Here is a 25,303-nt window from a genome sequence, read left to right on the forward strand (position 1 = left end):
AGCTGTTATGCTTCTAACTATTTTAAGACGAATTCAATCTAGTATTTTCGAACGTAAGAAGACGCCAAAACTGTATTGATAATGTATTCATTTGTATTAACTTCGCGAAAAAAAACTTTTCTGGCGTCCTTCCGACAGGGTAGATCGACATCAACGTCGTTTATGTACAGAAATGCACCGTTTCCGGTGTTCCGGTTTAAAAGGGCAAAAGAATGAGAGGATAGCACAGTTTTGACAGCCGCACACACTGCGGGCGCGAGTTCCGTATGCATGGCTGAAACTCGCTAAAGTATTTTCATCCCTGAAAGACTCAGGTTAGATCTGGAAGAATTTTAGTAATGTTGATAAAGGCGTTGTTTTAAGAAGAGTATCTTCTTTGAACTTTGAATATGCAGTAACTGTTTAACATGGTCGTGACAGCTGAAATGCGGTAATTTTATTTTGAATGTCTATCAATAGAGCGAGACCAAAATAGGTGATTCGACACCCCCCCACCCCCCAGGCCTCCTCTATTAAATGTCCCCGGTCATTTTTCATGTTATCAAGGTCCTTCGTACTCCGCTTTCCGGGTCGGCACCTCTGTGTCATGTGCAATCATAAGCTTCTAGTGAGTTTAGCTGAGGCTACTGATGCCTTAACTACCGAAGCATGTGTAATGTACACAACTGAATTGGCTTTCACGCAGATTTGTCCATTTAGTGTAAACTTTATCTAACCAGACCAAACTGACATGTCAGGCATGTGTCAATTTTCTTGGAACGTAGCTCATTAGCACTATTCGACTTAATTTAGGAGGGACAATTGACAATTGAATGGGAAAAGAACGTGACCGCCTTTTGGCTGCAAACAGGTACCAACTTTGAGCCCTATTGCTGTATCAGCAAAGTATCATCGCTTTGTGAGAAAGAGTTTGGGAGGCACTGATACGAGAAGGAATTGGCGTAGTGTGACAAATTCACAAAGCAAACAAGAAACGGTTTTCAGTTTAGTAATTTGCAAAGAGGAGAGAAACGAGTTTGCACAAGTAATTCTGGGTTTTATAAAGCCATCACTGTTCAAATGGAATCGAACATAAAGAAACAGACGGCGAAGTTCTGTGGTAACATTTTAGTGAGGAAGACGAGAAGACGGAGTTTTCTTGCTAAGGCGTTGTTCGAAGGAGTGTTTGGAGTCCTAACAGAGGGATCTTTTGAGTATTATCAAAGTTCAGCACAATGGGTAAGTCACAGTGAACAATTTGTAAGTAAATGAAGTTGGCAAGCTTGATTATAAAAGAGCTTAGAAGCGCTCCGCATAAGGATTTTTTAGCTAAGAAGTCAGATTAATTTTCTTTACACGACTAAGGTTTTGAAGAGCGAGTAAAGGCCAGTCGGAATAATGAAAATATGTAGTTATGGTCATTTCATTCTTGCGTACACGTAACAATTTCTAAACTGCCAAGACAATCAGCTCCTTATACCAATACAAAAAGGATCTCCAATTAACTCATCTCCATCTCTTCTTCGACGGCAATACCAACACGAACGCTATATAATTATATGAAATGATATGATATGATGTCCTTCACGTGCCGCATGCATTCTAGCACATTTAAATGTCTTTGCCGTCATCTGCTAAACAACGGGGAGTTCACGGAAGCGACGACGTTATGGGCAACCGGGCCAGAGAGCAAAAACATTAGTGCCAGCCTATTTTTAAGACGAAAAATAATGCACGTGCGGCATGCATTTTCGTAAATTACTTCGGCAAAGTCTTCAAAACACCAACGTAAGATAAAGATTGTTTGATGACAGTGTGAGCATACAGTCAAGTGTGAATTCTCATTCTCACGCTCTTGAGTGCATCCTGCGTAATCAGGGCAAGATGGAGAGAAGTGTGGAAGTTCAAAACGACGAGAAATAATCATGATATGCAATTTTGGGTTTTCTTACTTTCCAAACAAAAGATATGCGCTCACAGGTGTGGCCATGGAAGAATAAAGTTGGAGAGAATGGCTATTGTACAAATTATTTCAGTTATTAAACAAAGTTTCTGCCGCACATTTCCTGTAATTCCAAAGCCACAAAATTACAGAGAATATACGGAGACAAAAAAGTATTATTTAGAAATTTCAAAGAATAGATACCAACTCCAGTTCATCTCAGTTGTGAACTTGAACTTATTTGTTTGGTTTATGAAGGCGAAAGTCTAAAAAGGTAGAGTCATGGACAGTTTATTTTGCTTTGAATTTCCCACCAATGTTGCCCTGATTACCCATGATGCACTCAGGAGTGTGAACTGGTCTATACTTCGACTGCAGTGTTCAGCGTGGACAAGAATGAATATCCGCAAAATACCTATGAAATAATTGTAACGTTTTTGTTACCTTATCCGCCGTCGTTTGTTAAACTCCCCAATTACAAAACGAACTTTAAAAGCCAAATTTCTGTCATTATAAATGCAGCACAAAAACAATTTCTTGTTATAATTTGTCTCTCTCACTTGTGAGGCTAGTACACGACATCTGTAGTAGCAGGCAAAAGAGGACTATTCGTTTTAAGCAAAAGGCCACTTGCAGCTCGGCGTTTGCTGTTTGCCGTGAACGAGATGAAATATAAACAACATCTTGAGCGCAAAACAGGCAATTATGTACTTATTTATTCGTTTGATCATTTATTTATTTTTTAAGACTGTTCATACCGTGAACACGATGTACCGCATGAACAAGATTGAATAATATCGTGGAAAAATGAATTCATTCCAAGAGCGGTCGTTCACGAATAGGTTCTCAAGCTCCCTTGGAAAAAACGCTGCAGCAATGATTGATCGAATACAGAACTACCGTAGGTATAGTCGATATTTTTTAGCTTCATCGAGTTGGACGAGTTTACAAATCGAGTAAATGATGCAAATACCAAATTTAATTGTGCTGACATCATAAACGCTGAATTTAATTCCAATCTGCAAAGGAATCCAGCATCCGAAAAAGTTTTAACGTTAACGTGAATACAGCTGTAGTAGTAGTAGTACAATTCCTTCTTAATCTTGCTGTACTATGATCTGTACTAATTATTTGAATTTACGCTACAGACAAGAGGTGAGAAGCCACATTGTTTCATCGAAGTTGTAAACATCCAAGCAGTTGAGGAAGTTGATGATGGTTCCTTTGAACACCCGCTGTGCTTTCAGGTAAGATGTTTCTTCATATAATGGGTTACGGTGCGATAGAAGTCTGATTTATTCTTCCACGATTCGAATATTTGGCCAACTCTCGTTTGTGTCTTACATTTGAGACGCAATGCAAATGCAAAACGAATGGAAATACAAGAGCAAAGTTAATTAAAGGGGCACTGTCATGAGCTGCGCATGCTCGAGTTTGTTTGCTCCCGAGCCCACGGAAAATTCTAGCCGCCATCATGGATTCACACGTGAGTCACGTATATTCGCCGGAGTTTCTCCTTTGTCCATTATGGCCCTCTCCAGTGGACCCCATTTTGACTTTGTCGGTTCAACTTGAAAGAAGTTAACCTAACACTTTTAAAGTTTTCACAAGAAGCTAGCGCATGCCCTTCTCGTGACAGTTTCCCTTTAAAAGTAATACAGTTGTAACTAACGCATGTGCCAAAGAAGACATTGAAGAAAAAAAATCATTTTTTTTTTTTTTTGCTTCCGATTTAAGCTTGTTTTTGCAATCCCCACGTGCACAAAAGGCAAGATACAACACTTACTGCTTTCTTTCCATCACGGTTGAAAGTGAAAGAAAGGTCTGGGGCCGAAACGTAGAATCTTAGTCGAACTTGATTGGTCGAACCTATTAATTTTGAAATAGGCGCATAAATGGTGCGACGTTTGTCGCAATGAAGTTCAACTCAAATTAATTGATTCCACTCCAGCATAAGTTCGACTTGCCAAGTCGGATAATTCGACAGTGGTTCGGTGTTTCAGCAAACGCCGTTCTAAATTAAACACGCGCTGACCTCAATTCATAAATCATGCAAATTGCGAAATAATTGATTCCAATGTGATGAAATGCGCAAAGGTTACAAAAATACCGTCTCCCCCATCTGCCAAACGCCCCTCCCTCCCTCTCCCCGAAGAGGTAAAAAAAAATAAAGTCTGCTACAAGCCTAGATGGCCCATCAGGCCGGCGCTGATCTCCGGTTTCTGTAGCATGCAGCGACTAGGAGTATTTCTACTCCCCCCTTGATGCTAGTCCATCGCAGGGTTACCCCCAGCATTAGATTCGCCGGTACCCATTTATACACCTGGGTGGAGAGAGGCACCGTGAGAGTAAAGTGTCTTGCCCAAGAACACAATTGATCGATCAATCGATCCGGAGTAGAGCACACTGACCATGAGGCCACCGCGCCTCCCATATCCCCCCGAAGAGCATGGGCTGTATAAAGACAAATGCATGGGCTGTATAAAGACAAATTCGCGACTGGGAATGACGACCTCTCGAAAGTCATTGCTCTCATATTACTGACTTCTTAACTGAAGGCAAAAAGATTAGCATTTTTTTAATTTACAATTTAGACCATGCACAATAATGTTTCAACTTTTTTTTCTGGCATATTCGTCGTTTTTCCACTTTAAAAAATGTTTTTATTCCCATTTTCGGCCATCAGCACTGCGGCTCATAATGGAGGAATCAGCGGCCATTCTTGCAGCTTATGACGTACGATATGGGGAAGACATGCGACAGCGCCCCATATAGAAGCAGTGTTTTTGATTGATGTTTGTCCTGAATATTGAGTCCGCGAAGGAACAGCAAAACAACGAAGAAAATATCCACAGCAGCACTTGTTTCTCTTCAGTTACGAAATCTCTGTTCCCCTTATCATACGTCTCAGCAGGGTGCTGATTTAGTTTTTGAGCTTGCACTGAAAAGGCAGAAACAACGGGAAAAGCCTAATTTCGAACGTAATTTGATCGCAAAAAAAAAGGAAAGGAGAAGAATTAACCCCACACGCTTAACTTTACTAAGTTAGGCTTTCCAAAAGCAATGTTGGAAAAATTGCTGATTGTGGGCTTCAGTTCTCCTTTAAAATGACCGCTTCTCTGGTGTATCGTGGAACCTATTTTTGATAAATTCGACGCAACTAAGATTCGACGTCTACCCGACGGGCATCAATATATTCTGCATTTTTCTCAACCTTGCTCCCATGCATATGCATTCTGTTCTCTGCCTCCTTTCAGTGTCGTTGAGGAGAAAGAGGGTCTTTCTCGCAAACGACAAAGGAGGCAGAGAACAGACCCTATTAACGAGGTTGCCATTTTTTTTTCGGGAAGAAACTTCGGACGCCCCAGAGTATGCTACAATTGCTTAACTGACATGTGCCTTTTCGAGCATTTGCACCTGAGTTAGCGTCAGTTTGGTTTCTGTTTGGAAACAAACTTTCGTTGCTTAAAACTGAGCCATCTCTTTTCTAAAAGAACATACTAGAAAGTGTGTAAGAAAAGACAGACTTAAAGAAGAGTCCCCTTTACGGTATTCTGTCCTCTCTACTACTGTAGGCAAATGTGATCGGCTCTGCGGCGTTGATATCTCAAAACGATTAATTATGGCGTAGGAGACCATGTAACAGTAAACATCCAAGAGTTTGCCTTCTGCTGATTACACATAAACAGTTACAGCTGCAGCTTTTTTATTCGTGTTTCGTTTTCTTTAGATAACATACCATTGTTGCACAAAGAAAGATAAGTCCAACATGAGGACTCTTTACCTTTCTGCTTATGAAGTGGAGGAGTTTGAATCTTGGTTGTCTTCATTGAGGTTAGGTAGGTGATAAGTGCTTTTGTCAAGATCAGGTGGCTGATAAGCGTTTTATTTTTCGCGATGAAAAGGGTTTTCATAAAAGCAAATTCAGGAGATCAACTGTCGGAAGCCACGAATAATAATAATAATAATCATCATCATCATCATCTTCATCATCATCATCATCATCATCATCATCATCATCATCATCATCATTATCACATGGAGAAGAAGAATAATAATAAGAAGAATTTAACAATTTAATTTACGCTGAGGTTGTTCCGATGTAAAATCATTCGGATCGTGTTCAGAAATGCAGTTAGTTAAATCAAGGCAAATGCATTCCATATTGTTCTGTGGCAAGAGGACGAAAGATTGCTCTTCGACGGATTTACCTTATGTGCTGGTTTTAACGAAACTGTCGTGTCCCAAGAGGAGCATTGCCTCCAATACAAACAAATAAAAGATTAAATTGATTGCTCGAGTCTGATAGAGAGATTTAGCAAACATCGTGTTTACGAGAAACTTCAAACGCAATGCTAAATCTCTATAATGAGTTTTTTTAATTGTAGCTTGTATAGATAACCCAGTCAGCCTAGCCAAGTACCACCCTGGTCGATTTACGGGCAAGACATGGTCCTGTTGTAAAGTTGTAACGTTCTGGGGTTCTCCAGGGTGCAAATCATGCACAATATATGGTAAGTTGTGTCATTGCTTTGGGACGATTGATATATTAGCACTATTAGCATTTGTTTCTCATTCGCGGTAACTCCGAACTCACTTCGGTTGAGAATCAGTTAAGAAAGTCTGATCGTCATTTAATTGCTCATTCTTTTATTTCCTTCACGGCTTAAATATATAAAATTTGTTACATAACTGAACTGCGGATATTGAGGAATTTTCAAAAGAATAACCACTGCAGTTAAGGAAACAAAATAGGATGTTTGCAAGGAAGCCTGACATCTAGGATTTAAGAGACTGCAAGCAAGTAGTGCACAACGTCAGCGACTGTTTTCAGAGCCGACCTGAAATTTACAAGCTTAAATCCTACTCATTTCCTGACCACATCTCAACCCGAAAAAATATCCGTTTCCTCTGCCTGGTCTCAGTTGTTTATTTCGTCATGCCCTAGGTTCGTACAATTATTCTCAAAACATTTTTTTTCTTCATAAGTTTCTCGAGCTCTTCTAATTGGTAAGTCTTTAAATCAATCAGACAAATGCTGGTTTTTTACGGGATTGAGAAAGGGCGAATTCCTCTTAGAGAAAGTCCTTCCATAGTAAATCGAAGGACTGGTTATGAAACCTTAAAACCTTCAAGAGCAAGAACAAATGCAATGTCGCAATCGATGTTGAATTGACCCTGAGACTGCACAATCTTTTGTTTTCACTTCGCACTGGTTCGCAAATTACTTGCGCACAATATAATCCCACAGCAGGCGTTGCTTTCAATTCATTTCCAGATCCCTTTTATCCACGTTAATGCGATTTTGTTTCATTTTTAGACAACAGAAATCGGTTAATAAGCCTCATTCAGTTTTGTCACATGATGGACTATTTTATATTTACAGGAATTCCTGATTTTAAAAGGCAAAAGGTAGGGATGTGAAATAAGATTAAAGGTTCAGTTAGACGGTACTTTAGGGGTGAAACGCTATAGGATTTGCATTCAGTTGTAAAATGGCAACTTTTTTCCGTGCGTGTTCACTGTTTCGTTTCATTTAGTTATCGCCTGCTATCGCCTTCAGTGGCTTTGGTGTCGTTGCCCGGGAGTCGCACTACTCAGACATGCCAGGAAGCCTCCCTTTTGGCAAGGTGAGAATCAAGTAGACAGTCACTAGGAGTGGACTACTGGTACCGGGTACCCACCCTACATGTGGACAAAACTCTTGAGAAAATTACGCTTCTAAGCGCTTTCAGTTGTCAGCAAACAATTTGACCCCCGACCCCTTCCTCCCCCGTCTCATTGGAAATCAACACTTTCCAAATCAACATTGGATAGGGAGAAGAAGTAACTGCTGTGGAATCACACATGGAAGAAATAGTGAACAAGTGCTTTTTGTCGGTTTTTGTACTGTTTTAGTAATGAGTTTAGTCCACGATTGTACATACAGTACAAAACTCCCTAAGTTACATAGTTGGGAGATAGTGAATTAGCGTATCTTCCAAGTTGACTGTTGCTTATGTACAATTGAAGGAAGGACAGAAAAAAGACAACTCTTTCCAATTCTCTCCCATTTTCATGCCCGCGAATGTCCCGTCCTAAGTTACAACACAGTTTGCCCTACCCAATTAAATAGATAGTTCACAAGTTGCTCAATAAAAACAGCCAAAGACAGGTCCATTTTGTTTTTCAGTCCTTATTTAACTGATGGACATGTGGCGAAAATGCAGAGCGCGTGCCTTGATTGGCTAAGAAGCAAGATACTCGGCGGGAAAGCTGAGAGATAAATATGCATGAAAGAGGTGTGACAATGTTTAGGTTTAGGTTCAGATAAAACTAAAATAAGCCCATTGTCATGTAAAGACACGGACTGAATCTGAATACTTGTTAAGTTTGGGTTGCATTTCCCAGTGATATATATACAGCATTTCTTAGATCAAGCAGTCCAGCTTGTATCACTTGTTTTGTTTTTTAACTGATTGCTATTACCAACCCTTATTTCTTGCTCAGGGTGATCATCTGACGGTTTCTGATGCTTCTGGTGGTGTAGAATGGAAAGCGTTCTCAACGACATCGTAAGTCACTGAATACCAGAAAGGCATTTGTATAACAAACTGCACGATCGTCTCGTGCAATTCGGAATTCATCGGTACGGGTATTCTACAATCTAGCCCTCAATTGGACGGTGTTTTTGTTTTATCGAGAAGATTTTGTTTCTTGTATAATCATAGAGCTTATGCGGCCTTCGTCTGGTTTAATATGTTCTTTGGCGCAGCTGTGAAAAGCGTCCATCCAAATCTGAGAAGTCTCAATACAGTTGCTAGTGTTATCTTCTTTTCCTTCAGAGGTTTGCGTCGCTCTCCGTAAAAAAACAGAAAGATGGTTGCCATAGCAACGTAATTGGAACTTTGCAGAGTTCTATTAAAGTATTAATTGCACTTGCCTTGTCCAATAAGAATAGAGAAATTTTGTTGAGCGTACTATTTACTTTGTCTTCTTGATGAGCAAATCGCATGTGAAGGGCCTTGAGCCGTTGTACAACAACATATGAAACCGGATTTTCCGAGTACGCCGAAATTTGAATGTGCTCTCGGAACAGCTAATGAAATTACATTATTTTTCTTTTGTAGAACCAGCGGATATGGATACATTCCAAAGGATTTTGTTACACTGAACAGTCTCGAAGAGGAGCCGTAAGTCATGCAGGTTCATTTTTTATGGCGAAAACGATTGACCTCCACATGCTAATTATCCATCGCCTCAGAGGAGCTGTCCCTTCTCTGTTTCATCAATTAACCTTTGAAACAAACAATAAGGCTAAAGATGTCCGATTGGCCTTAATTAATTTCTGTAAAGTGGAAAAACAAAGCAGTGGTATTTCTTTTGACGAACATTGGGAAATGGAAATGGAAATGGAAATAGAATGGAAATGAAAAATGAAAAAATGAGAATGGGAAATGGGGAAATGGGAATGGAAAATAAAATGAAAATGGAAATGGAAATTGATTTGTTTACCCACGGAACACCTTAAGAGCGCCCAGGAGCTCGTTCAACATGTGTCAGTGCATTCCGGATCGAATGGGCCATTTCCGAATTGCTGTTTGTCTCGGTTTCGAAGTGAGTCTTGGTGCTCAACTATTGTAAGGGAAATGAGTTTGATTTGCATAAGAATACGCAACTCATTTCCATTTGAATGGTTGTGCACCAGGATTCGCTTTGAAACTGAGGCATGCAGCAACTCGGAAATGGGCTATTTGGATTTGGCAGTGTTAGTTTTTGTGGGGAGGGGAAAACGCCTGAATACCCGGAGAAAAACCTCTCGGAGCAAAGAGAGAACCAACAACAAACTCAACCCACGTATGACGCCGGGACCGGGAATCGAACCCGGGCCACAATGGTGGGAGGCGAGTGCTCTCACCACTGCGTCACCCCTGCTCGCATTCACTGGCCTTAGCGATTCCCGGGTGAGAAGACTCGGGAAGGAACTCCGCTAACCCATCCCCACCTTCTACCCCCAAAAAAGGCTTACCTCTACCGTCTGCCCATACCTTTTCCCTTCTCAACTGCATGGACAATGAATTACATCTTAGCTATATTGAAGTTAGCGCATGAATGCGTCTTGCAGGAATGTGTCTTGTGTACGCTGATGCAGCTCCAGTTTAATTTAGCCTTATATCCTTGCCAGGTGGTTTTTTGGTGAGATTCCTACAGCTATTACAACAGCTATTCTCAGAGAACAGGTACTGCAATAAAGTTGTCACCTTATAAGGGTCTGCAAGAATAACAACTCGTGTAAGAAGTGATTTGGATTTGATAGTTCTGACTGACTCACCGAGAACTTGTGGTCACGTTTTTCTAGGTACCAGGCTGTTTCATCTTGAGGACAAGTGGACTGGGGACTAGAACTATTCTATCTTTCAGGTGTGTTGAAATATCATCTTCTGTGTTAGTGCTCTCAAATAATCAAATAAATAATAATCAAATAATCAAATAATCGGACGCTTTAAAGAAATTTTTTAATCTGGTAACAATAGAAAATGATGGGCTTGGAGGTTGACGAAAGGTAAATAAAGATTTGCCAGATGACAAAAAGCTCGAAGAGTTGACTGACATATCATTCACTTTCACACTCATCACTCGTCACATCATGACACATCACTCACATTCACTGACAGCTCCTCTCACATCTTTCTTACGGTGGTTAATTAATTCACCTTCATCAACTCGGTTGCGTGCTCATCTACAAGATATGCGACGCTAGGCTAAAGTTTGCTGTGATTCAAACCGCGTCCAAGATCGGTGACACTTTGAAGGGGACATGAGATACTAGGGGTATATAACTGTCACGAAATGTCCTCTTTGCCTTCTCCTCAATTGAACATTCCACACACTCGGAATAGCTGAATATAAGGGCATTTTCTAACTGTACTCCTAAGTAAGCAGAAAAAGTTAGGATAATTTTAATCTTAAAGCAACCGATTCAGCCATGGAAGGATTTGCAGTTAGCGTTTGTTCTTAAGGGGATCCTTCATGATTCTCGTCAATAAAGAAGAGTGCTCTCAACTCAAGAAATACCGCTGAAAGGGCCCATTGTCTTTATTCAGTACCCATGGCAGTTCTCCCATGGAAGTTGTAGCAATTTTTTTTAAACAATTACAGGACAGAGAGGACAGTCAAACACGTAGAAGTCTTTCGTGATGAAACAACGCACAAGTATCGAGTGAAGGACGAATCAGACTCAATATGCTATGCCAATTTTCTTCAGTTTGACAGTATACAGCAACTTCTGGATCAGTGCAAACATCACGCGAGTAAGCTAAGGACCTTATTATGACTTTCTATAAACAGAGAATCAATGAATTTTTACGAAAATTCTGCTCATACGTTGCTTTTTGATAGTATTAAATGGTGCCACTTTTGTTTTAATGTTATCACAGATGATGATTAGTCATGATAACTCAATTTGCAATTTCGGCTTTCCACTTATTGTTCAGTCTGCTCAGTCGTCAGCATAAATGGTACGGACAATTTATTTCTTATCACCAAATAGCAAAAACAGTCATAAATACGACATTCGAGAGCTTCCTCCACCTAATCTCGAAGTGCAGTCCTCGATTCAGTTACGTCTACAGACGTCGATAGTTCATTGATCAGACCGACCACGAGGCAAGATATATACCTAGCATCTGCTCTTAGCGCGGAAGAATATTGTTGATGAAGGGTAAAGTAAAGTTCAAATTTGCGCACACAGAGAACTAGAGAGCTAGTTCAAGTACGTTACAATACTAACGCTACTTGCATTGCTACTAGCCGCCGCTATTTAAAAGAGATACAAGTACAAGGATGGGTCGTGTAAAAATGACACAAAGGGAGAGCAATACACTGCACTACATACAATCATGAAAATATGCGCATTTACAATGCTGGTAGCGAAGACTGCCATTTATTATTGACAGAGAGTTATTGCTTTCGGCTATCCGTGACTCTAATTTATATGTATACTTCACTTTCTCAATCAACAACGTCAGTGAAAATTTAAAGGCAAGCTGCGACGTCGATAGTTCATTGATTAGACGGACCACGAGGCAAAACATATACATAGCACCCGCTCTTAGCACGGCAGAATATTGTTGTGCTTCTTATTTGTTGATAGAGTTTACAAAATATTAAAGAGAAGTTCACACCCCAAGGGACCGTTGCCCAGAAAAAGTAATTAATTTTTCATCCCCCCCCCCCCCCCTCCACTTATTTGTTTTCGTGACGGAGACTGATCAATACAAACAGTTTTATTTTGCTATTGCAGCCTTAGGGACATTCCTAGAGAAGTACCCTACACTCAAGAACGCAGATGGTATAATAATAATGATAATGTTGATGATTATGATAATAATGATGATGCTGATGATGATGACGATCACAATAACAATGATAAAAATAATGTTGATAATCATATTGATTTAGCAAATTGATGTCATTTTTTCATGCGTCTGTCCTGTTATTGATCATGAATTTCGTCATAACATTGTCAAAGTAGCTGTGGATCTACGAGGCGATAGCGGGATTTGAAGAATTGAACCCGACGAAACCGCGTGCAAATCTACTGTTCTTTTCACTGGAACAGACAGCCTCCTCGCTGCTCCTCCTTCATAGGGAATACTCGAAAGGAATATTTTTCTAGTCTTCACCTAGTGAAAAGCCCACTTTTAACAACCAGTCTTGTCCATTTAACAAAAGGTAAATTAAAAGGCAGCTTAAATAAGAATTAATTACCCTTACAGCCCGTAGACCAGTAGGCTCGATTTCCAGCCGTTCTGGGAGCCCGCGTTCCTTGCCCCACACCACCGTTCGTTGGGAGGAGGATGATACCGGACTCCCAAAACGGCTGGAAATCAAGCCTAGTAGACCAGCGGAACACATTGTCCATTCACAACCTATATAAATGACCTACAGTCTGTGATAATATGCCTGGAAACAGTGAAAAAAAACCAAAAACATTAAGGGCCCACAGACGGATTTTTCTCGCGTTTCTAAGGAAGTGAAATATTACTTCGGGTCACTGACGTCATCATACCGTGAGCTGACTAGAAAACCCACTCACAAGCAAAAATCACCACGCGACCTGTTGTTTGCATCGAAGGTTTTTTCCTCGCCCTTCCTCGCGCTAGTTCTCAGATCAACTGTGCATGCGTAAACGAACTGACTTCCGGTTTGAGAAAAAGCTAAATTTCGGTTGGTCTTTAAATATATATATATTTTTTTATATGGCACGTTTCACCCCCAAATACAGAATACAGGTAAGCATTTATTTTTTTCAAATCATCTTTTTTGAACATGTTATGGGTATTTCCGTATCCGGAATTTTCAAAATAAAAAGAAATCCATGCTTGGCTAGATGCAAAAACGAATACAAATTATCAAACCACTGATTAAACACCCAAATTGTGCAGCACGTAACCAATATGATGACTTCACATTTAGGGTCATTGGTTAAAAAAAGTTGGAAACTGACCAAAATAAAGCCAAATTCTCTCAAATTACTTAACCATTACATCCTTAGCAACGCACTCCAAAAAACATGTCATTAGGCCCTTAAGGTGACACACCATAACACCAATCTGGTGTGGCTAACACATCACGCATGCACACAAACATTTCACCGGGTCCTTGGAACAGTACACGAATACACAGATCTTAAGCCGCGTTTCGCGGCTCACTCGTTTAACACAATTTTAGGGAGCGTTAGTGACGACGACGGCAACGGCAACGAGAACGTCGTCGTTAAATGTGAATTCCTGTTATTTTAATCGCTCCGCGACTATTCCAAACATTTTAACGTGACAAAGATGTGGCATACCCTGAAGAACGAAACTAGTATGAACGGCGCTCAATTTAGGAGAGAAAACGAAAATTTACCCTCTAGCGCTGACGTTCTCGCTAAAACCTCAAATTTGGAGTTTGCTAGATTACTTTCCTTTTTTTTCTCTCTACGTTAAGAAATCTGGAAAGTTGATTGGCCAGAAGTAGAAGCAAGGCAAGAAGATCACCTGGGTCTACCATGGGTATGGAGGCTGGCATTTTTTAATAACATCGCTCACTGGGTGGAAGAAAACAACATTTGGTCCGCTAAGCTTCCATTGGATGGTTCCTGTAGAGGGTGTAAGGGCCCTTCTGTTATTTCCCTTTCGCATCGCAAATGGCCCTGTGAACAATCGGTTTAAACTGCGGACGAGCCCACAATGTGCGGAGTCTTCAGGGGGGCCGTTTCTGGCGAAGGTACCGAAACTTTTCGGGCGTCACAATTCCCTCTGTATCTTTGAGTCATCAAACTTCACAATCCCTTTGTTTTGCTTTGATTTATTATTTCGAAAACTAAAAGACCATGTACTCAAAATAAGGGGATGGCAGATTTACAAATGGCTCCACTGGCCCGAAAAGTTATCGGAACGTTTCGAGAAATTGGCCCCTGCTACAGATTTGCGTTATTCAAGAGAATTAGTTATTAGAGACAAGGCCGGCGGATAGCAAAATTTTGAAGTCAGCTAGATTTCAATAGTTATTTACAAACCCTGTTGTTTGTCCAGTGGCTTACCAACAAGGGGAGAATGACGTAGACAAAGAATATACGACAAAAGTACATGTACTTTATCTGCCACTCTAAATTATCTCAAATCCTTCCGTAGATTGTTTTAAACGGGAAGTTTCACAACGAAGACGCTTCGATTCACATTCTGCCAGAGGGCAGCTCTGACATCTTAAAAGAAAAGTTTAGCAACCAGTCAAGGCTAATGATGTGAGTAGAAAAAAAAATTTATTTTAGTGCCTGTCGATTTATTTCTGAAGATGTATTTTTTTTGCGAAATGATAGGACTCTAAACCACGACAACATAGTGAGGCTACATGGAGTTGGACAGAGAGGACCTCGCAACTTCATGGTTCAAGAAAACCTGATTAGTGGTAACTATATAACTTTTTTTAAACTGCAGACAGTACTGTTTCAGCCTTCCGGGCCTCACCAGTGCAGTGCTGATATCAAGGATGGAGGTTGGGCTTAAGGTGGCTCAAACCAGTTTCAACACTTAAAAGAAACGTTTTTATTAGAAGGAGTGACACTGCGACACTTTGTCACTTAACAGCAATGTTATGGTACCATATCAAACACCAATTATAACTCCGTGACCCCCAATTTTTATTTCTGAAAAGTAATTAGCATGTCAGAATGGAACTTTCCGCAAGTTTGAAAAAATCCTGTAGACCGGATTCAGAGCCACCTTATTTAATTGAAAATTTAAGGTAGTTCTAAATCCGCTCCACAGAATTTTTTAAAAACTTTGCAGATTTTCATCTTGGCCTCCTGATCACTTTTGTGCAATAAAAGCTTGGGGTCACCGATTTCGTTTTTCAGAGCCAAAATGTGAGGTGTTTTTGCAAGGCTTTCCTGTTACCATAGTAACTTGTTACGTCAAAAAAATCACTGCCTCTTGTTCAGCAATAATTTTTGTCTCACATGGTACCATGCATAACATTGCTGCTACGTGATAAAGTGTTCTAGTGTCAATCTTTCTAATAAAAAGGTCTCTTGATTGTGTTGAAATTGGTTGAGTCACCTTAAAAAGCCTCCCCAAATAATAGTTTTTAATTTGTTGAATGGAGTACGCGTTAAGATTTAAGTAGCATGCTACCGAGTTTTCTTTCAAGAACAAAGAGTTGTTCAATTAAATTTCGTAGGTCTCCTTAATGTTGCAAACGGTTACCTTTTTTCTTGCGGTGTCCGCCACGTTTACTTGCAGCAAACAAACCGAACAACCGCTTCAAATAAACGTGGCGTTCAAAATCGCTACCCGAGGCTCAACGAATTTCCATCGGATAGTTTTTTAAACGAGGTACAGTACTTTTGTCATTTTATGAAATAATTAGGATAGTACGCGTACTCTCATTAATTAATTGGGAGAATTCTCGACAGTTATGCAAACCCGAGACTGTTTCTCCGGTTTGCATAACTTTCTCGATTCCGGACACTCGAGATTTGCATTATCTGGACAAAGTGTCATCAACATATAACTATTAACAATGCAATCAGCTTACTAAACTTATGCCCCGTCCACATCCGGAGATTTTGTATCCGCAATTTTTTTTATGCGGATACAAAAATATCTGCGTCCACACGTAGCGTATACGAATCACATACGACCGTCCACACGTATCCGATTCGTATCCGGATATCTTAAAGGATTAGTCAACAGAGCATGCGCATTACAAAGAAACCTGAGCCTGGGATAATTTTGGCGCCAAATTCGCGGCTTTCTTGTTTGTTTACTTGAGGTTTCAACACGTGTGAGCTTGAAGAGCGAAAAAAATTCCTGTTAAAAAACACCATAAAAAATGTCTCAATTAAGAGAAAAACAGAAAAAAAGCAAAGACTAGAAGCCGCATAATGCTTAGACGTCTTCTCAAGTAGTTAAAGTTTAGATTTAACATTGCAACATTTAGTTCGAGACACGCTATTAGGCTTGAAAGTAGTCCTAGTAGCATTGAACACACAACGTTTCTGCTCGCCGCCATTTTGGAAAATCCCGCGCGGAAAAAGACTGGTTCTGATACTGTGACGTCAGCGTATACAAAAATATACGGATACGAGCGTCCACACGTATTCGGATACACAGTGTATACAGAAATTTCCACTCTGGAGAGCGTATACAGAAATCTCCGGATACACCGAGCGTACACGTCGGACACTTGTGGACGCTAGGTGAATCCGCATAAAAAAAATTGCGGATACAAAAATCTCCGGATACGTGTGGACGGGGCCTTAAGGGAAAAGCCGCCATTCTTTAAAGACGACTCACCACAAAAAATGTTCTTAGACATATTTCCCACACTTTCAGGTGACCTATCGGAATATCTAAAGAGCAATACGTCTCTTGTTTTCTCCAACCCTTCTGAGATGGGATTCATCCTGAACCATGTGGTCAATGGAATGGAGTACCTACACGACAATTCCATAGAGCATAGAGAATTGGTGAGCCAAACGAAACTGCAGAATGAGCCTATGCTGATTGGAGTTTATCTGTTTATCTAAGGTTTCCGTTTAAATTGTCATGAACAGGGTACTTTCTTCCTTTTAAGAACTTTCAGATGTTTCTGCTATTAAGTACTTTTGAAGAAATCTGATGCAATAGAACCGGGGCAAGGGTGGTACATGGTGTGTAACTTTCAACCTTTTAGCTACCAACCATGACCTCGAGTCCGAATTCGGGTAGGAACGCGGGCTCATCCACGTCTGAAACCCAAGCCAATGGACCTATAAAACGCATATGCACAGTGAGAAAAATGCAGTGCTGATTAACTAGTTTTCCCTTTGTTAGGTGCCGAAGAATTGCCTTGTGGGCGAGAAAGGGCAAATCAAGATTTCAGGTTTTCATTGTGCGAGGTAAGATTTCGAAAGACTATGCACGAATTAGTTGTTGAAAGATTGGTTTCCAATTTGGTCCCGTAATAAACAACATTCTGGACAGTCGCAACCTGCCCAAGTAATCAGAAAAGCCAATTGCAACGCAAGGCAAATAGATGCAGCCGGTCCTATGCGCGGGAAAAGCAAGTCACAGTTGATTTTTCGCTGTCATATATAAACAAAAAATTTGGCGCGAGAGGTTTTAGCCAAAAAACCAAGCATAAAAGTGCCCTTGCAACCCGACTAAAAACCGCTGCTAAATGGCAAGAAGCGTTAGCCTTGTTTGCAAATACTGAAATAATGAAATAATCCACTATCGCAGATCTCCTTGGTGCAAGCAGACGCTTTCTGACGAGTGTTACAAGAACAAAGTGCCTATCCCAGATCCTGAGTTCTTGCGATCTTCAGGCGGATTATGGTCTGACGTTTGGGCTTTTGGTAAGTATGTAATAGTGATCAATACTCAAAGATCACAATCATTACTTACTTTGGCCAATCTGGAAAGACGGAGACGTAAAGCAGGTGCAAGTACAAATAGCCAGAACTGAACGCCGACACATCAGGGCCCGGTTGTTCAGAAGCTGATTAATTTAACGCTAACTCCAGATTAAAATATACCAAGGAGTTAATTTCTCAACTCCCAAATGTTGTTCAACGCTGATATTCGGCAAAACTTAGCATTAGAAGAAGTCAATCTTGAAACAAAAAAAAAATAAGCAAAAGAAGCTTTCACTAAAATTATTAAAATTTAAAAACATGAAACAAAAGTTAAAGCTAATCCTGGATTAAGTTAATCGGCTTTCTTACTAATTATGAGAGCATAATAATCTCTTGATTTTTTTGATTCGAATCTTATTATTTTGGCAGAACAAATCAGTCAGTGCGCATAACTCTGAGAGACATCTGCATCGGAATTATAAATTCAGAATGCCCTTTACTAAACTATCTATTACTCATAGGAAAATTGTACTTGTGGGATTGTCGAAGTAGCAATAAACTTTCAAATATAGCAGGATTCAAAGTTAAAGTTGATATTAAATATCAGACAGGAAAATATGTGTGTACAAAAACAACAAATTGGCACATTTTGAGTGGAAATGGAAAAGATAATTCTGAAGTATTCTTAGGTATCGGCGTATTTATTGGTATGTGTGTATGTGTATGTGCGTGTTCGTTTATTTTTTGTAAATAGAGAGTAAGTATCGCATTGTAAGTAGTGTAAGTACTACATTGTAAATATTGTGAGTATGTTTAAGCAATTGTAAGAAATTGTAAGTAGTGCTTTGTGTTGAAATATTTATTTAAAAAAAAAAAAAAAAGTTACTCGGCTTTCGAACAACCGGGCATAGAGCTTTGACTGGCTATTATCTCTGACTTCTCATTGGATAATAATGTGGAACAAAACTTAGAGGGGAGATCACAAGTAGTAAGAATAGCCACATCTTCCCCACGAACTCGTAAGTTAAACGGGGGCATTCCCCAGGGAACGCGAATCGGATTCACTCTGATGAAGGGCTAACGCTCGAAACGTCAGCTTTTAGAATCTCTGTACGGTGGCCAATTTACATTATCAACTCCGTTGATAAAACCAAATTTTTGTATACTACTTCCCCACCGACGCAGCACCACAGTTTCTTTAGAAACTACCCCCTTTATCCTTAAAAAGCCTGGTATTTTTTGCTATGACAGTGCGTCTGTCAAATTTCCTTTTCAGGTCTGTTTATATTCACTGCCGTCACTGGAGGTGAACAGCCCATCACATCTTTGGAGCAGGTATGCTGACACTCTGGAGAACCAAGAGTTTTAAAGTGACTCCTTTGGCCGCCAACATACACTGAAGGATGATTTGTTACCTTTCCTTGACTTTCCTAGGTTTTAAGCTTCAGTCAATCAAATGAGACAATGGATGACCTAGGCTGCCTCGTGGAGAAGATAACACTTTGTTTACAAGAGGTTTGTTGCACTCACTGAAATAAAAAATAATAAGAGAAAAAAAATTGGACACTTCGATTGGAACGCTTTACGGCATTGACTCCGGTTTAAGTTGTGGTGTGTCTTTCTTTCATACACATGCGCGGGTTGGGTAGGTGGGTGAGTAAGATCAAATATGAACTGATGGAAGCTACCAGAGGTGTCTTCAGTTACAAGCTGACGTTCGATCTCATCCTAGAGAAGGATCAGGAAACTGCCATGAGACTTTGTGACATACATGTGCGGTATATAAATCCTAAACCATAAACCATTGGGTAGTTACCTTTATTTGTCTCACTGTCCGAAACAACAGCGTAGTGAAATTGACAAGTGCACACAAAAATCTTGCAAATATCGCGAAATTGCTCAGTATTAGTGCCAAGCAGACAATGTCATGTTTTCGGTTTTAGGATCCAAACGCTCGTCCCACCTTTCAGGAGCTTCGAATTCAAGTTTCAACGAAAACTGGATCATCGACCCAAAGTTGTTCTTCTCATTCTTTGGAAGGTAATTAAGGTTTTGAGTGCTGCAAGGTTTTGGCCGTGGAAAATGGCACTGAAAAGCCTAGTATCGCATTAAACGCAATGATCATTTCAAGACGAGTTTCCGCTTAAAAGAGGGCAAAAACGAAACCCCAAGAAAACAAAGGCAACTTGGGTGCAGAATAGCGAATTTCAATTAATTATATTAAAGAACTAGGTACAATTCGGTGAGCTCTTTGGTTTTGAATGAGATGCAAATGAGAGTTACGGTGGTTTTTGCGATTCCGCACTTTAGAGAGAAAAGGCTTTCTGCACTAATGAACGGAAAAGGGAAGCTGGCCCGCGTTCGATTCCCAGATTTGACGCCACATGTGAGTTAAATTGAGTTTGTTGGTTCTCTAGGCAGCTTCGAGAGGTTTTTCTCCCGGTGCTCCGGTTTTTCCTTCTCCTCAAAAACCAACCAACGATTTGATATAATTAGTTGTTTGATTTGATTTGATTTGATTTGAAAAGTGTCCCCAAGTAGTGCCTCGGTGTTATCATTGTGTTTCTCAGTAGAGCGAATTACAAGCGAGTGTCGTGAAACCAAAACCAAAGCAATTACTGTGGCCAATCAAAAAGGACGGAGACAATCCAGTCACCCAATCAAAACTCGAAGTTATTACCCGTAGCCGACACAAAACGCGCGAAAATGTGCACGCGCGAGCCACGATTGGTTTCGGTTTCACTTCTGATTGGTTCAAAAAAAATGGCGAGAGAACTTTGAACCAGCCACTGCGTGAAGCAAGGAAAAACTAAAGTAATTCGCTAATTATTATCAGTAATTAAACTCGATTAACATCCATAATTATATAAGCCTCGGTCTTAACCATCTATGAAATATGTCTTGGCATTTACCGTCTTTATTGGCAAACTCCTTTGCAAACTCATTGTCATTCTTTGTCGCTTATCATCAGACACTCTCCAAGCACAGAGCTCAGCAGAGGAAGTAGCCACAGGTTCCCCAAACAAACCCCCAAGGAAAGGAAACGAAGAGCCTGCGGTCTTTTTTCTCGAGGATGATGAAAATTCAACGATGGATTGGGCTAGATGTGAAAGAACTACACCTTACACCCGGGCCGAACTCAGACAGCGCCTAAAACAGGCAGAGTTGACTGCATTGAAAGCGAAGGCCTTGCAGAAACGAGCCGAAGCAATGAAACTCTCGATCCTTGAACAAGTTCACGAGGCAGAGGCAAAGTGTCTGAAAGAAGTTGAGATGATGACAAAGTCGTTCCTGAGGCGGCTGACAGAGGCCAACGATCGCGCAACAGAAGCTGAGCAGGCTCGGTATTTAGCGGAAGAAGTCAAACGGCTCACAGAAGAGAAGTATACGCTGTATAAATATGAAAGCGAGAAGAACATGCACGAACTTAAGGCCATGTTTGACGACGCTCTTCTTGAAAGGGACGAGCTCATGGCAGCCCTAAGAACTGTTGGTAAGGACTTTGATTCAACCGAAGTGGCCACACCAAAACGGAGGGACTCCATTCGCCATCTGGAAGACAAATACCAGCGATATATCTCCACCAGTGACAGAACAATACAAAGCTTAAAAACACAATTGAATGGTGTTGTCAAGCACCGAGATCAACTTGCGTCCGATCGAGAAGCGATTCGGACGGAGATGAAAGATACCAGAGAGGCACTGGAACAGGCGGTGAAGGAAAAGGACGAGTTCCACTTCAGGTTGGAAGAGGCGCAGTTTGAAATCGAACGCCTGGAAGAAATGATTTCAACCATGACACAGAAGCGGCAGCAGGCCGAGCGGGAGAGAGACCAGCTGCAATTGCTGACTGATATGTCTTTGATGAAGCTCAGGCAAGCGGAATCCGTCCAACCAAAGAAAAGAGCATCTGTCGCTTCTTTGCCACCAAGGATGAACGAAGGACCAAAGGAAAAGCGAGAACCAAGTTTGCGAAAGCTTTCAGAGCAGCTGTTGCATATGATTAGTCCATCCGGGATTGAAAGGCAGTCGAACTCAGACGAAATTGAGATGGCTTTAGTCCACAAGGAAACAAATTCATCCTCAAAGATTAAAGAGTGTGAGGTTCAAGAGCCACAGCGACGACCAGCTCAAAGGAGACCTGGTGAGGTGGTGATTCCCGTTTTACAGTTAAGGAAGAGAGACCGATTTCAAATTGGAAACAAACAGGAAGCGATGAGTTTGTCATCGCAACATGACAGTATTCGCAAAGAATCCACCGAACTTGAAGAGAATGACAAAGGGAACAGAGGGATCAGTGCGACCAAGAAAACTAAACCTGACGAAATGCACGAGAACGTTATCTTAGATAACGTAAGCGATCAATCTAAAGAAGGGTCAAAGACCTTCCTAATACCAACATTACACATCGAGGAAGCAGACACCGAAACAGAGGTAATTCATACGATGGACCTTCCAGGGATTGAAATATCGTATGTCGATGAAAATGAAGCGTTAGACCAACAGATGGAAGGGGAAGAAATAGAAGACTACGATTATCAACACACGGAGTCACCAATGTTTTTTGTGGAGGGCGAAGAGGGCATTCCAAGAACTGTGTACAGCTTTGACGATTTCTCAGGGGTGCTGGAAGGGATTCCCCAAACAAGTCTTTAAGCCGTCGAACAACTTTAATTGTTTTATTGTAGTTCGCTCATACTAATTTAAAACTGAGAAGGCTATGAATAATTGGTTTGACATCAACTAATCTAGTTTTAGAGGGAGGCAAGGGGTCTTGTGATGTACAATGGACCCTCAGCGGACTACAAAATCAAAGTTATCCCATCAGTAGTAGGTAGCAAATCTCTTTTGCCACCCTCTCTAAGTGCCTTGATAAGTCCCTTTGACTTTGGATTGGAAACGACACAGAAAGACTTTTAATGATAGTAGTAGTTGCGATAGGAGAATCGAAATGAGTATGATTCATTTATCAAGGTGGTATTACAAACTGAAAGAAGATCTCTCAAAGCAGTTCGTTCTGCGGATGTAAATAGAAAACAGGGAACCTCGGAAAACTGCAGATGGTGTGGAAAACGCAACTGACGCCAACGATAAAAGACAGTTGTCAAGACTACACCACATCAACAACAATCTTTATTTCCCATCAATACTTGAGAAAAAACTTTTACATGTTATGATAATTACAGTTAAACGGGGGAGAAAGAAATGAAGTTACAGAAGACGAGACATCATTATAAAGGATGTCTAGGAACTAAAAGAACATCTTCTCTTGTAAGCTCCTAGTTAAACTAGTAATAGTTTTCACTACATCTGCCACCGCCTAAGATAGTATGGGTGGCAGTTGAGGTGTTTTCCAATTAATACGTACCGCAAACTGAGATGTCTTCATATTATGCTACATGTTATCAGGTTGGTAAATGAAAGTGAAAGTTGCAAGGAAAGGATGGGCAATAACAAGCAGCGGCATTTATTTTCAATTTCCATCAACGCTTATTTGATAGGCTATCAACTGAAAAGCAATTAACATAATTATGGAAAATGCCTTGAAAATTTGATAGTAAAACAGGAACAGGAACATTAGCTAGAAAGCAACATTTCTTTGTCATCTTTCGTCCTCAGCCTTTTTATCCACCTGGTTCTTTCCACGTGACCTTGATACACCATAAAATAGGAACAAAACTCGGTTATTATATTCGGATCGCTGATTATTATTATTATTATCTGTGAATAACTGTTGTAAATATGATGGAAGATTGTTTGAAAATGTTGATAATTTTTATTGAGACTATGCTTTTGCTTTCTGAGGTCGCGACTAGCAGTTTTTGTGGGCCGAGTCTTTCGCCTTACAAAAGCCAGCCCTAGCAGATGCACCATGGGAAATTCATACACCAGAGGTCACCCAGCACATGAATGAATGGAATGAGGCCTGACCATAACACCGGGAGCTCCATGCCCTAATCTTTACGAATAGAGTGTGGGTTCTTTCACGCCCCACTGGGTTGTGAACATGGAAGGGTTGTGAGACGGGGCCTACGGTTTATAGTCCTTATCCGTGAAGACTTGAAAGTCTTAACCATTTGCGGATGTAATTACAAAGGCAGCACTCACGACCTCCCGCATGGCAGCCCGATGTTCAATCAACTTGAGCCACCGATGTGCGATGGCAATGTGTGACAATGTGACCCACAAAGTGTCACGCCATCACTGATATTTAGAAGCAAATTGAAAATTGAACGAGACTTACCTGGAAGTTCAAGTTCGATTGTAATTCTATGAGTCATACCACTGCATCTAGGGATCACATGAGATTGCATCGCACATGCGCACATAAGTTTTCAAAGCTCGAATGTGGATGTTGACCACATCCATGGTTCTTAATACTGTAACAGTGCACAAAAAAGGTCAAAATAACATTGGGTGGGACAGAGCTATATAGCTACTGATGGAGAGGGGGGGGGGGGGGGGGGGGCATGCGATCCCTATTGGCTTTCGATGTTGTAGCAGATCGTGTGCTGTGTGGCTTAAATATGGCGACACCCAGTCCAGCACCCATCGTAACAGTACACATCCATCGAGCCATGGTGTCTTTAGACACGGCACGATAAGGTCGTAAATAGCTTATAAGCAACTTGCTCTCCGGTCCTCGTAGTTCCTGAGTCCTTGCAATATATTCCCTCAGGTGAGTGACAACGCACAATCCAGGGTCTGCGGGATAAGCTTTAAGCTGAAGTGATGGGTTTTTGCAACCAGTTCGGCTCTGTTTAATATGTGTTGGAAACGCAAACTCAACCATATCAGTCCCTCATAAATACTTTTGTCCTTTGGCCATTTCAATTTCAACAGGAAAAGAAAACAAACAGCGGTTACAAACATTTTCATTTTATACTTGACGTTTCGTATGTTGCAGCATACATCAACAGAAGTGACGGTTAAAACTGTTACACAGAATCTTAAAAACTAGAGCGAGGAACTCGTGACTAGTTAAAAAGTGTGATAACAAAATCGTAACTTCCGGTAGTCGATTCTTCCGGAAGAAATTAATAAAGAAAAAGCTTCTCACTACCAATGTTTTCATTGAGAGAGGGTTTTAAGTCACTGATTAATAGCCTTTCTTTAATTTTACATTGCATGTCGGACTTTCCAGTTGCGAGGATTTCAAAATGGTCCCATTTGATGTTATGACCGGTAGAAATTGTATGGTCTGCAACAGCAGAGCGTGGCCGACTTGTGTAAGAGCTTTGAAATGCTCGGACTTCCTGTCATGCAATCTTCTTTTTGTTTTGCCGATGTAGAAGGAATCACAGTCCCAACAACTGGCTTTGTATTTTTGATCTTTGAGAACGACTGAAACGATCTTTGTAGGGAAAAAAGACTTAACCCTGCAAGTGTTTTGAAAAATAACCCTAAGATTGACACAGCCATAAAACTTACTAATACAAGATTTAACACGTCGAGTAAGAGCTTCACTTTGAAAGCCCAAAAAAGGCAAGACAAGAATAATATCTTTCTTAGGAACA

At 40.7% G+C, this 25,303-nt stretch overlaps 1 protein-coding gene across 2 annotated transcripts; it reads left to right on the top strand.

Annotated features, from left to right (window-relative positions):
* The first annotated feature begins 504 nt into the window (after positions 1-504).
* LOC138016313 (uncharacterized) lies at positions 505-23,569 on the top strand. 2 transcript variants are annotated; one of them, XM_068863476.1, is made up of 22 exons: positions 505-1,218; positions 3,070-3,168; positions 5,652-5,760; positions 6,310-6,435; positions 7,308-7,333; positions 7,462-7,551; positions 8,411-8,475; positions 9,031-9,093; positions 10,086-10,140; positions 10,260-10,321; positions 11,060-11,211; positions 12,204-12,251; positions 13,895-13,959; positions 14,581-14,690; positions 14,766-14,854; positions 16,783-16,916; positions 17,263-17,327; positions 17,671-17,786; positions 19,063-19,121; positions 19,221-19,301; positions 19,730-19,826; positions 20,758-23,569. In XM_068863476.1, exons 1-22 carry the CDS (start codon positions 1,060-1,062, stop codon positions 22,440-22,442), a joined length of 3,555 nt encoding a protein of 1,184 aa, XP_068719577.1. In that variant the 5' UTR covers positions 505-1,059; the 3' UTR covers positions 22,443-23,569. The 2 variants fall into 2 exon arrangements, with proteins under 2 accessions (XP_068719577.1, XP_068719578.1); XM_068863477.1 differs by lacking the exons at positions 505-1,218; positions 3,070-3,168; positions 5,652-5,760; ... (1 more) ...; positions 7,308-7,333; positions 7,462-7,551 and adding an exon at positions 8,094-8,202.
* The last annotated feature ends 1,734 nt before the right edge of the window (positions 23,570-25,303 follow it).

Source organism: Montipora capricornis, chromosome 9 (assembly GCF_036669925.1).
Source record: "Montipora capricornis isolate CH-2021 chromosome 9, ASM3666992v2, whole genome shotgun sequence".
Taxonomy (NCBI): domain Eukaryota; kingdom Metazoa; phylum Cnidaria; class Anthozoa; order Scleractinia; family Acroporidae; genus Montipora; species Montipora capricornis.